General features: G+C 42.4%; 1 protein-coding gene across 1 annotated transcript in view; it reads right to left on the reverse strand.

Moving 5' to 3' along the window:
• wwc1 (WW and C2 domain containing 1) overlaps nt 1-13,129 on the reverse strand; it is a 26,959-nt gene that overhangs the window by 10,036 nt on the left and 3,794 nt on the right. The window contains exons 2-9 of the mRNA XM_014028442.1: nt 6,116-6,225; nt 5,838-6,041; nt 5,480-5,556; nt 4,866-4,945; nt 1,962-2,091; nt 829-975; nt 677-747; nt 356-601 (exon numbers count right to left, since the gene is read on the reverse strand). Of these exons, the coding sequence (XP_013883896.1) occupies nt 356-601; nt 677-747; nt 829-975; nt 1,962-2,091; nt 4,866-4,945; nt 5,480-5,556; nt 5,838-6,041; nt 6,116-6,225 (1,065 nt within the window). The remainder of the gene's footprint in view (nt 1-355; nt 602-676; nt 748-828; nt 976-1,961; nt 2,092-4,865; nt 4,946-5,479; nt 5,557-5,837; nt 6,042-6,115; nt 6,226-13,129) is intronic.

A 13,129-nucleotide genomic window follows, 5' to 3' on the forward strand; every position in this document is an offset into this window, starting at 1 on the left:
TGTGTGTGTGTGTGTGTGTGTGTGTGTGTGTGTGTGTGTGTGTGTGTGTGTGTGTGTGTGTGTGTACTACAAGAGGTCCTCTTTGTGTCCGGGCTCTCAGGTTTCGGGAACAGGAGACGAGACACAAAGAGGGACAGAGCTCAGGTAGAGTCTGAGGCTGAGCCGGAACAAGGAGAGTTCTGTTGAGGGGGGTGGGGGGGGAGGAAGAGGAGGAGGAAGAGGAGGAGGAGGGACTGTTTACAGCCTGTAGAGTTCAGAGGTCATCAGCTGCTCTCCTGTCCTCTCAGACTCTTTAACGTCCACATACTCTTCAAGGTGAAGCGTTGTGGTCCTACCTGAGCTAAGCCCCACCCACCTCTCGGTCAGAGCCTTGCTCTGGTTGTCCCTGGCGGCCTGCAGGTCCCTCTCCAGCCGTTTCTTCTCAGTCTCCAGCTTCTCGGCGTCGTCGGGCTCCAGGCGCTGCCGGGGCCCGACGTACTGCAGCTCCTTCAGAAGCTCCTCCTTCTCGTTGATCAGGATGAGGCGGTCCCGCTCCGGGTCCAGCAGCCCCGGCCACGCCTCGCTGTCCAGTTTGGCGATCTGCACCTCGATGTTGGAGATCCTGGTGGGTAAAGATGAGATCAGTTTAACGTTTCAAGGTCTTCTGGATGAAGAGGAACCTGGAAACTAAACGCACCTCTTCTTGGCCTCCTCGTACTTCAGGCTCAGACGAACTTTCTCTGCCAGTTTGTTGGTGCCGCTCACAAACTGAGCAGAAACACAGACGGGTCAAACCACTGTAATGTGCTCACAGGACKCAGACCAGACCCAGGAGAATCTAACCCTCACCTCAGCGGGGACGTCAGTCTGAGAGCAGGCGTCGGAGTAGAGTCGAGGGATGGACGTCTCCGAGTCGTTGAGAGAGGGGCTGCTGCTCCACAGCTCCTGCTGAGAACCAGAATCCAGCTGGAACCCGTCCTTTAACACCGCCAGTTTCTGAGGAGACACAGAAACATCTCATGAACCTCRGACAGATTTTAATGAAACTTCAGGAAGTCATCAGTCAGACAACAAACCAATTCAAGATGGCTGCATCTTAGTTAAACACCTTCTCCATTAAAGCCCCGCACCCTTCATTTAAGCAACACCTTTTCTATTAAAGCCCCGCCTTCTTCATTTAAGCAACACCTTTTCTATTAAAGCCCCGCCTTTTTTATTTAGCAACACCTTTTCCATTAAAGCCCCGCCTTCTTCATTTAAACAACACCTTTTCTATTAAAGCCCCGCCTTCTTCAATTAAGCAACACCTTCACCATTAAAGCCCCGCCTTCTTCATTTAAGCAACGCCTTTTCTATTAAAGCCCCGCCTTCTTCATTTAAGCAACACCTTCTCCATTAAAGCCCCGCCTTCTTCATTTAAGCAACACCTTCTCCATTAAAGCCCCACCTTCTTCATTTAAGCAACGCCTTTTCTATTAAAGCCCCGCCTTCTTCATTTAAGCAACACATTTTCTATTAAAGCCCCGCCTTCTTCATTTAAGCAACACCTTTTCTATTAAAGCCCCGCCTTCTTCATTTAAGCAACACCTTCTCCATTAAAGCCCCGCCTTCTTCATTTAAGCAACACCTTTTCTATTAAAGCCCCGCCTTCTTCATTTAAGCAACACCTTTTCTATTAAAGCCCCGCCTTTTTTATTTAGCAACACCTTTTCCATTAAAGCCCCGCCTTCTTCATTTAAGCAACACCTTCTCCATTAAAGCCCCGCCTTTTCATTTATCCTACCTACTTCCTACTTCACTTAAGCTCCGCCTTCTCCCTCACACACAGTCATGTCACATGACATTTCTCTTAAAGCATGAAATAAATAATTGCGATGAGAGCTCAAACTTGTATTAAAACCATCCTTCTGTTTGGAGAACGGGTCTGAAAAACAAAGACCGACAGGAAAAGACGACAACATGGAGCCGGAGCTGCGTCTTACCTGCATGAGCTCCTGTTTCTCCTTCTCCCCGGAGCTGATGGTGTCTCTGATGGAGCGCACCTCCTTCAGGATGGCCTGCGCCTCCTGCTGCTTGTAGCCGTGCGGACTGTTGGACACCTTCTGGTTGATCCTGCAGGACGAGGAGGACATGCAGTTTTAGTTGCAACAGTTTTCTGTCAAAAGGTTCAGTTAACGTGGAAAAAACTAGTTTCAATGAGCTAAACTTTTTTTTTTTAACACACGCAGGAACAAAAAGTTTAAGCTTCATCCCTTTCAGGTTCTTTCTTGTTTTMGGGGAGGACTCTCAGCTACTACCAAACCAAACTTTAGCTGAATATCTGTAAAGTTACAGACATTTATGCTGGCTAATCTCCATTAATCTGAAGCTAATCAGTTGTAGATTGATGATGATTACTGTCTGTTCCACATAATATTTTGCTAACACACACTCAGGTGACCGCTGTGAAATACAACAAAACAAATTATTTCAGTTTAAATTAGTGTCGAAGTGCTGCAATAAATATTTTGTTGGTCAGAAGAAGTGGCGGGGAAACGGTCGAGGGCGAGTCACGGGTTCATCTGAAGAACCGGCCCGTCCACATTCTTCAGCGGGGGAGAAGGAGGAGGAGGAGGGGGGAGGGGCCGAACGAGCGCGGCGGCGGTGATCGAGAAAACAAGAAAGAATGAGGAAGTGAAAAAAAAGGAGGGAGGGGCGCGACTGAAACACGGAGAGGGAGTGACTAATCCCCTCAGAGTCCGGCTCCAACACACACACACACACACACACACACACACACACACACACACACACACACAACCTTTTCATCAGAAGGACGCATCTGAAGAAATCTGTATAAAAATATAAGCCAACAGAACCCTGCGTGTTCTACATTACATCTGATACCTGAACAGGTTCGCTTTGAATAAGACAAAAAAAATACGAGGAATCAGAAAAAACTTTTTAATCCTCATTATTAACAGGAACAAAACTAATTATCAAGTTCTACTCTAATAATAATTAATTTAAAATGTTTTCTATTTACCTGCATGTGTGCGTGTCTGTTAGTAAAACACTCAGTACGTCTACAACTGATTAACTTTCAGAGTCAACCAGGTAAAGTACAAAAAATGCCAGAATTCAGCTCTGTTTATGGATATTAAGCTAATTAAGAGTAGTGGTGTAAATCACCAGCTTTATATTTTACCTCGGTTTGTTTGGATGATGCTTCTCCATATCACAAAGTCATGATATGATTTTGATTCAATTCTGAAATCGATATATCAAACCACATCAGGCATAGGATGACCAGTATCAATGTTTTCATTTCGATGTAATTGAATAATTAATCATATAAATTGTGGATTGATGTAATGTTAGACTCCTACAAARAGATCTTGAAAAATCAAGTACAATTATTTTTGGAGTTTTACCAAATTCGTCTGTAAGTCTGATATTTCTCAACAAAAAATTACCTTTGGTTTCATTCACACTGCAGGAAAAACATGACTACTCTGATTTTTAACATCTTTCTTATTATATCCATAACTTTTTTAAGTTGCTTTTTTTGTTTTTTCAAAGCTGAGACGAGTAGAAAGACAAAAATGGCGACATAAAAAGGTGAAAAGGTTTGGTCCAAACACACGACCCTGGGGAACTCCATGACTCTTTCTGCTGCCTTTACAGACTCGAACATAGAAAATAAGATTTCAAGAAGCTACAAAGAGTAAAATGTAGATTTATAACTTTTTAGCTACAAAATAGAAGGTTAGTTATTTCATCTTTTTATATCTGACCCCCCCCCCTTCTACCATAAATTATGACATAAATTAATAAACCTCAGTGTTTGAACAAGACCAACTGACCGTGACACCATCTCTCCCCACACTTTCACTGTTCTTTAACCCATCTCATTTAACACAAGTCCTAAATACATTTTTGTGATGAACGTGGGCCACGAGGACACTCAAAGTTTATATAGTTCCCTCTCTTTTTCAGAAACCCCAACTCTCTGCAGTATTTAGAGAAATCCTCTGAGGAGCAGAGTGTGTGGCTGCATTCCAGCCTGAAGCCGGTTCCAAAGGCAGCGATTGGTCGCCGCCTGACGCTGTGGCGGGAGAGGAATGCGGTCGGACCGCTCTCTTTAATCCTCCCGACACTCTGAGCTGCACGAGGCCAGACGAACAGAACCGCGGTCCTGCTCAGCGGACAGAGGGAGGGAGGAAAATAAATAAATAAAAACAACACCACCCCATTTTTAATGATTTCACTTTCAGACCTGCAGACCCGAGGTGGAACAGACCCAGGATCCACACTCCTAAGTGGTTCTGTTTGGGTCTTTAGTCCAGTGTGGGGTAACGGGTCCGGTTCCAGCAACAGGAAGTTCTTTATATCTTATTGGACGGGAGGCGTCATGTGGTTCAGATAAAAGATAAAACAATGACTGTTGGCTGAACATCTAAAGGATTTATTCAGATAAAAAAAAACTAAATCTTTTGGTTCTAAAACATAAACGGATCCGGACTGCAGTGCATTCTGGGTAAACATCTGTCCTTTGGTCTGGTTCTGGTCCAGAAGTCTCATGGTTCCTTCAGATGAAACTAAGACGTGCTGTCAGAAGTCTAACTGCACGGTCTGACCTTCGGGGTGAAACTTTCTCTGTAGCGTGATGAACTCTAAATGACCTTTGACCCTTCCCCAGACTGACCCTCTGATGAGGACCAGTTCCTGTCTGGTCCTGTGGATGCAGCGAGACCCGGACCAGTTTCTCCCTCACAGCTGTGACTTTTGGTTTTTATTATATCCTGATAAGTAAAAACCTTAAAACCTGCACCCAAAACCAGGACAAAGACCGGTCCAGGATGGAACACGAGGACAAACTGTGAGGACATCAGGTTGAGACTTACTCTCTGAGAGTCTGGAAGCCTTGTTCTTTACTCTGCAGCTCCTGCTTCATGCAGGCCAGGTCCAACTTCAGCTGGTTCACCTGAGACAGAGGGGACAGAGGACACATCAGGGAAAATAACCTACAAATCCAAGCTGAGTCCTGTTTGGGTTTTTGAACATCTGAGATTAGTTTTTCAAAATAAAAGTTTGTGTCGAGGAGCAAAAAATCCACAAATGAAACAAAAAATAATAATAAAATTTATCCTCATAAACATGAAGACAAACAGCTGGAAGTTTCATTTGATACAGAATAAAATAAAAAATTTACTTACAATCTGTTTAAATTAAATTTTAAAGCTTCTTATGATAATTTACAGTAAAATTAAGGCTTATTTTTATTTTAAACTGGGCTTTAGGAAAAGATCTGTTATTTCTTTCCAACTTTAAACATCTTTTTCCTTCAGACTCTTAATAAAATAAGCAGATGTGAGTTAAATCAGACTCGTCTCTGTGATTAGTCTCTTTTATTTGATCTTTTTTGTAGAAAATATCTTTAAACTGATTAAAATAAAATATATAAAACATCTTTAAACTGATTATTTGAACTAAAAAAACAAAAAGCAGCAGCTCTTACTCGACTTTTGGCCGTAAAGATTTCTGCCTTGAGGATCTCTGGGTCGTATTTGCTGGAAGAGGACGATCTGGAGTTCACTGCAGGACAAACAACAACATGTTCAACAAACTGAGAATTTATTTTTACTTCATTTGTTTAATAATTTTCAGAAATAATCTGAGATTAAAGGTTGTAGAGAAGAGAATCAGGTCAGTTTCTGTTTGGAGTAAATTAAAACATCATGTCAACCTGTCGTTGAAGGAACGATTGATAAAAGCTGATTATTTAAAGTTTAAAACATCCGTCTGCAGGGGGGTCTCCAGCAGACCACCAGAATGCAGGTGGACTAAGTTGAAGCCAGATGTAACAGGAGACTCACAGCTGGTCTGGGACTTGGACTTGTCCCTCCAGGTGTCATTGAGCTGCTGGTACTCCTGCTGGGCCAGCCTCAGGCGCTGCTCCTTCACCTGGTACAGCTCCTTCTGGGCGCTGAGGGCGTCCCGGGCCACGGACAGGTAGTCCCGCAYCATGGCCTCCTGCTCCCGCTGCCACTGGACCCGCGGGTCCTCCAGCTGGGTGCTCTCTGCAGGGGGGAGTTAGGGGTTAGGACACACAGAGACACACACACGCCTCGCTCTGCACATTGCGTCGCCTCACTGGTGTTGTGGTCCACATAGTACGCTCCGACGACGGGGTCGTACGCCTCCTCCCACCCGACAGGAAGCTCATCTCCGATGCAGTCGGCGAACGTCAGAGGTTTGGTTTGTCTGAGGAGCCAAACGTTCACAGGTAAACTAACTTTTCTGTTATATGTAGACACGAACACACAAGCAGGATCTGGTTGATCATGTTGATCATCTAAGACACGAGTCCAATCAAAGGCCTGCGGGCCAAATGTGGCCTCCTGCCTCATTTCATGTGGCCCATGGGCTGCAAACATGTACAAATGTCTTCAAATAAGCTGCTTTAAATCAGCATTAACTATAACATTTTACTGCATTTTTAACCCAGTTGTACTAGGAAGTGGGGACTTCCCACTTACAAGTCGTAAATMTAAACTGGAACGCTCCTCTGCTGGGAATTCCCTGTGGGAAATGAGGAAGAGTTTAGAATTCAACACAGCAGCTACTCACAACTCATCAGTGAGTAAAACTTTTACTTTTAATAGTACTTCTGTAGTATTTATTTTGCATATAGTCAGTCGTGCACATAGTACTTTTAGGGGACGTGTTAAAACGCTGTTTCTACACAGGAAATACCAGGTACAGCTCAGTTCGTGTTTGTTAGCGAGGCTCAGGAACGTGACGTTTCCTGTTTTAGTTAAACAGAATTAAAGTGTCTGTGACATGCTCATCCTTCAGATAGTCAAAGAAAATTWGTTCTACTTAAGAAACGTTGTAAAGCTCACATTATTTTACACATTTGGACACATAACTGGTCTATTTTCTTATGAACTTGTAAAAGGGAAACAGGAAGTGACATCAAAGGGGAACTCCTTTAAGGAACACTGCTCTTTGTTTATTGACATTATTTGAACTCTGACTCTTTTAGTTTGTCTGATAGCGACTCAAAATAACATAAAACATCAGATTCCTCTCCATAGTATTTTAGTTTAGCTCTGTTTTCATGCAGATATTCCCCTGTGACATCACTTCCTGTTAATTCACAGGCAAATATCTCAACAACTCTTCATCTCAGCAGCGAGATATTTATTTTGTAATATGTTCTCAGTGTTATCTTTACAAAAATGTATTTGTATTATTACAGAAATTTTGATGTCACGGCCACTTTAAAAAGTATTTATTCCACAGTAAGAGAAATGTGGTTCAAGCAGATGGTTTCCTCGGCGCTCACGTCTGGATTTCCTTTCCTCCAGCCCGGCCCGCCACAGTTTATATTTAGAGACAAAAAGTGCTGCGTCTCAAATAAAGTGAATAAATAACCCAGATGAGAGGACCAGGTGTGGTCCAGGTGTGGAGCTTTGATTAATCTGTGGCAGAACCTGCAGCTGGTGGTACTGGTCCCAGTAATAAACCCTCAGAACGAGATGAGATTTATAACAAAACAAACACGGTCAGCTGAACTGAGGTTATTTTTATCAAATATAATGTGAAACAAACAGTTCAGCTCCTGTTTTTAAAAGATTTAAATCAAGACATAAACATTCAGAACCCTCCTGCTCTCCTCGGGTCAGATCCATCCTGGAGGTTTTTAAACCCAGCAGGGTCAGAACTCATCAGGTCAAATTATCTTCCATCCTGAGGATTCTGTCWTTTCAGATCCAGATTCAGGTCTGAATGAGGTAAAGCCAGTTTTTCGTGGTGAAGCGGATCTGTCGAGGTGTTTTCTGAAGAAGAGTTTCTGTGAGGCCGGGGGAGGAGGGGGTGAGGGGTCTGTTGTTCATCTCAGAGGGAGAAAAGAGGCTGGGATGGAGGATGAGGGACGGGGGTGAGGGGCTTTCTCTAACGGGTCACAATGGCAGGAAACAAACTCCAGGAATTCCACAAGAGATGCCGACGCATCCCCTGGAGGTTTCCACAGCAACCCTCGCCCTGACGGTGGCTGATAGCAGCGAGGCTGAAGTGAAACACGAGGACGTCCCCCCCCCCCACACACACACACACACACCACCACCCCCCAGACAAACTTTGAGTCAACGTACGGAGCTAAAGAGGAGCCATAAAGTTTGTTCATAAAAACTTCTGTTTGAACATGAAAAATAAGTTTGAACCTAAACATAAATTATTTGACACTGATAAAAAGTTTAAAATAAACTACTTGTATCATAATTAAAGTATGGCAGGCTGTTGTATCATACAATTTACAAATAAGCTATGTTGCAGCATAATTAACGAGTTACGGCAGAACTTTGTCTAATATAATTTAAAATATAGCAGGCTGTTGTACAGTATCATGTATTAAAGTATGGCAGGTCATTTTATTATATAATGTATAAAATATAGAAAGCTGTTACAGTATTGTATTTTAAGATGTATGGTCATTGTACCATTAATTTATCATGTAAGGCAGGCCCTTACTTAAACACATTGCAAGTTGTTGTATTATATAATAAAATAATCAGCCAATTGTGTCATATCATTAAGGAAGTATGGCAGGTCATTGCGTTAAATAATTTTAAAATATGACAAGGCGTTGTATTAAACAATTCAAAATATGGCATACCATTGTATCATAATTAACAAGTATGGCAGGTCGTTGTGTCATAATAAAATGTATGGTAGGCCATTGTTTCAATTAAAATATATGGCATGCTATTGTATCATATAATTAAAGTATGGCAGGCCATTAAATGTATAGCAGGTCATTGTATCATAATTTATCAAGTAAGGCAGGCCCTTACGTCATACAATTTAAACATATTGCAGGTTGTTGTATCATATAATAAAATAGTCAGCCAGTTGTGTCTTATAATTAACGAAGTATGGCAGGTCATTTTGTTAATAATTTTAAAATGTGGCAAGGTGTTGTACTATGATTAACCAGTATGGCAGGTCGTGTCATAAAAAAATGCACGGTAAGCCGTTGTATCAATTAAATATATGGCATGTTATTGTATCATATAATTAAAGTATGGCAGGTCGTTGTGTCATAATAAATATATGGCATGTCATAGAAGCATATAATTAAAGTATGGCAGGTTGTTGTGTCATAATAAAATATATGGCATGCCACTGTAGCATATAATTAAAGTATGGCAGGTCGTTGTGTCATAATTAGCTAAAGCTAAAGCTAAATCTGGTGCAAAGCATCTTTTAATGTTTTATTTGCACATTGTCCCTGTTTAAATGAAGGAATTCTAAAAAAATAAAAATATGGCATGTTATTGTATCATATAATTAAAAGTATGGCAGGTCATTTTCTCATATAATCAGAAATATACAATATGCATATTTTAGATCTCAAATTTTATAGTTTAAACGTATTTTCTAATAAACTTTATGGCCCCCAATTTAGCTCCAAAAAATATGCTAAAAATGCTAATCAGGTGTTAATATGTGCTTATTCATCCAAACTAAAACAAGTTCTGAACAGTTTATTAAAATAAAAACTTTGACTTTATTTTCACACCTGAACGCAGTAAAAAGCATAAAAATAAATAAAACTGGTTGCAGAAAATGGAAAACAGGAGGAGGTGAGSGTGTTTACTCGTCTGATAGGACGCGGCGTTTGGTGAGATCAGGTTCTGTTATTCTACACCGTGACCCGGAGGACGGACCAGGAGAGAGTCGGGTCCCCCGTGGACCCCTCACAGACCCTCGTTGGACAGAAGAACCATGTTTGGAGCAACAGAACCATGGACTGATGTAAAATCCACACTCTGATATGAATTCAACTCCAGGGAAACGTTTGATTTTCTGATATAAAACAGATCTATTTTCTCCAACATTTTGACTTTTTTTTCATCTTCAGACGAATTAATTAAAAATATATATTTTGTGATTGAACAGTGTTTTATTATTTAATTTTCAGTTTTTCACTGATCTGAACTAAAGAACAAACTGAACCCTGCGCTCAGACAATCTGCTGATGTGGAGCAGAACCGGGTCGTTTCACAGTGGATGAATAATGGAGAAGGTTCTGAGACGACCCACTCGCCTCGGATCTAAATTTAGACACGGAGGCCCGCTGGTCCCYGCTGCATGGATCCACGACCCCGAGTCCTCCGTCCTCTCGGACTCTAAATCCATCCAGAACCGAGGGGAGCCGCCGACCTGGACCCGTCACGCTTTGGCTGGCGGGACAACATGGCCGCCGCCTCACCGTCAATCATTTAACAGGCTCTCGTTTCACTGCAACTCATCTGAGCCAGAAGTACCGACCCGTCGGGTCCGGAGCGCAGCAGATCGGATCAGAACATCTCTGACGAACCGAACAGAGATTATATTCTGGCCTCAGTGTGCTGGGATTAACAATTGTTACAAGAAATATAAATCTGATCAGAACCTGAGATTAGATGAAACTACTGGACCTGCAGTTTTCAACAACCGGGTCGAGCAGAACCAACAGAAACGCCCGTCAGTACCGGCCCCAGAACACCAAACATCGGGTCAACTCCACCAGGAACTGCCGACAAGTCGACCCAATCAGATCATTGGTTCAATCAATTCAGCACTTAGCCCCACCTCCATGTTTGATGCAAAAGGGGGCGGGGCTTTTTCATCCCCAAAAATCTAAACAGAAAGGTAAACAAGAATAAAAGTGTTTATGTTAAATGTATTTCCCCAGGTGCAAAACTTTTTAAACTTTTTAWAGTATTTTGCTTTCTATAAAGCAACCTTCATGCTCCTCTTGGGATAAATTATAAATAAAGTTTGACACTAAGAAATAATATTTGTTTTTCTTTTTAATTTCAGAACTTTAAACTTTTTTATTATTATTTCAGAACATCTTTAAAGTGCCTGTAACATGCCTATATTCAAATACTAAGAGAAGAAAGCGTTTTGTCACATAACTGGACTATTTTCTTTTCAATCTTGCTCAGCCAAAGTGAAACAGGAAGTGACATCAAAGGGGAACTCATTAATAAAATAAACTTGCAGGTCTTATTTATTTATTTATTTATTATCTATTATTTATTTAAACTTTAGTTCTTTGTCTCTCTCTGATAGCAACTAAAAATAATCTAAAGAAACATCAGATTCTTCTCTACAGTCTGTTGTTAACTTTTGCAACAATGCTCTGTTTACGTGCAGACATTCCCCTTTGACATCACTTCCTGTTTCTTCACATGCAAATATCTGAACAACTGTTCATCTCAGTGATGTGAAATTTGTTTTGCAACATGTTATCAGTGTTATCTTTTCAAAAATGTGTTCATTTTTATTACAAAAATTTGATGTCACAGGCACTTTAAGGAATGTGATTATCCTCCCATTAAACAGATTTTTTCAGTCACCTGTAGGTGCTGGTGGACCCCCCACAGAACCTCAGTCCCTTTCAGAACCAGGACCAACCCTGTGAGTTAAATCCAGCCCTGTTTCCAGAAGAGAGCTTTTTTTTAAGCAGCTTATCTCGGATTCAAATGAAAAAAAACAACCAAATGTTCTGTTCTTGTGACGTTTTGGCATCAAATGGGTCAAAAATTAACTGGCAGGATATGAATTTTACARGAGCGGCTTCTGCGATGCAGAAAGCACGCGGGGAGGTGAGCTGCGTAGCTAAACAGTGACTCAGAGCGAATAAATAAATTCCTCAGGTGGAGCTCAAGGTCCAACAGCAGAACCATTAACTGGCAGAGCGTCCGAATAAAAAGCAGATAAAAAACAACAACCTGTGGCGGTTTTACAGTGCGTGTTATCGGGCCGGCTGCATTCCTTTCTCCTGACGACACGCTTTTAACGCATCGCTGCAAAACATGATCCTGCACTCAGAAAAACACGGCTTTATCCCACAGAACCACCCGAGAATTCAACCTTTTGTTGCCTTTGTGTCTGTTTTTTTTTTCTTCTTCTAAGTTCTGCAGATTTCTCAGTATGTGAGTGACGTCTCCTTTAATAAAAAAAAACTTTTACTTTTTATAAACGTGAATGTTTGCTGAGAAGAACTGCGATAAAGATGAAAGTTTGACTCGTTAAAGATGCACATGGCCCAAATATTCAAACGAAGACGGACAGATATGGAACCCGGCTGCACGCTCCGAGCAGGACGGCTTTAAGACAAACACAAAGACTTGTTGGAGACAAAAGACGTGCGGTCCGTCTTCATTCCTGACTGCGCCGTAATGGGAGGAGCTTCTGCCTGATGGCTGCAGGGAATTTAAACCACGTAAGGTTTGTGAAAGCTCCACCTGTGAGGAGAAACCAGCAGGTTTCCTGAGCCGCCGCTGCCTTCTGACATCACTCAAGCTTTAGAGTTTGTTGGGTTTGATTAGAGAATCTCAAGACCATCAAGGCCTCCAGGAGCCAGATGTGCTGCATCTAAAGCCTGAACATCTGGAGAAGAAACCCTTCAAACCTGATACAGCTGGGACTGTTTGACCATGAGGAATGGGACAAAGTACCAAGAGACAGGTGTAGACAGAGTCCTGGACCTGTGGAGAGGTGCACAAGTCTCAGACAGAGTCCTGTACCTGTGGACAGGTGCACAAGTCTCATAGACAGTCCTGCACCTGTCAACAGGTGCACAAGTCTTAGACAGAGTCCTGGACCGATGGACAGGTGCACAAGTCTCAGACAGAGTCCTGGACCTGTCAACAGGTGCACAAGTCTTAGACAGAGTCCTGGACCTGTGGACAGGTGCATAAGTCTCAGACAGAGTCCTGTACCTGTGGACAGGTGCACAAGTCTCATTGACAGTCCTGCACCTGTCAACAGGTGCACAAGTCTCAGACAGAGTCCTGGAATGGTGGACAGGTGCACAAGTCTCAGACAGAGTCCTGGACCTGTGGACAGGTGGACAAGTCTCAGACAGAGTCATAGACCAGTGGACAGGTGAATAAGTCTCAGAGACAGTCCTGGACCTGTCAAGAGGTGCACAAGTCTTAGACAGAGTCCTGGACCTGTGGACAGGTGCATAAGTCTCAGACAGAGTCCTGTACCTGTGGACAGGTGCACAAGTCTCATTGACAGTCCTGCACCTGTCAACAGGTGCACAAGTCTCAGACAGAGTCCTGGAATGGTGGACAGGTGCACAAGTCTCAGACAGAGTCCT

The sequence above is a fragment of the Austrofundulus limnaeus genome, unplaced genomic scaffold (assembly GCF_001266775.1).
Source record: "Austrofundulus limnaeus strain Quisiro unplaced genomic scaffold, Austrofundulus_limnaeus-1.0 Scaffold763, whole genome shotgun sequence".
NCBI classification, from domain to species: domain Eukaryota; kingdom Metazoa; phylum Chordata; class Actinopteri; order Cyprinodontiformes; family Rivulidae; genus Austrofundulus; species Austrofundulus limnaeus.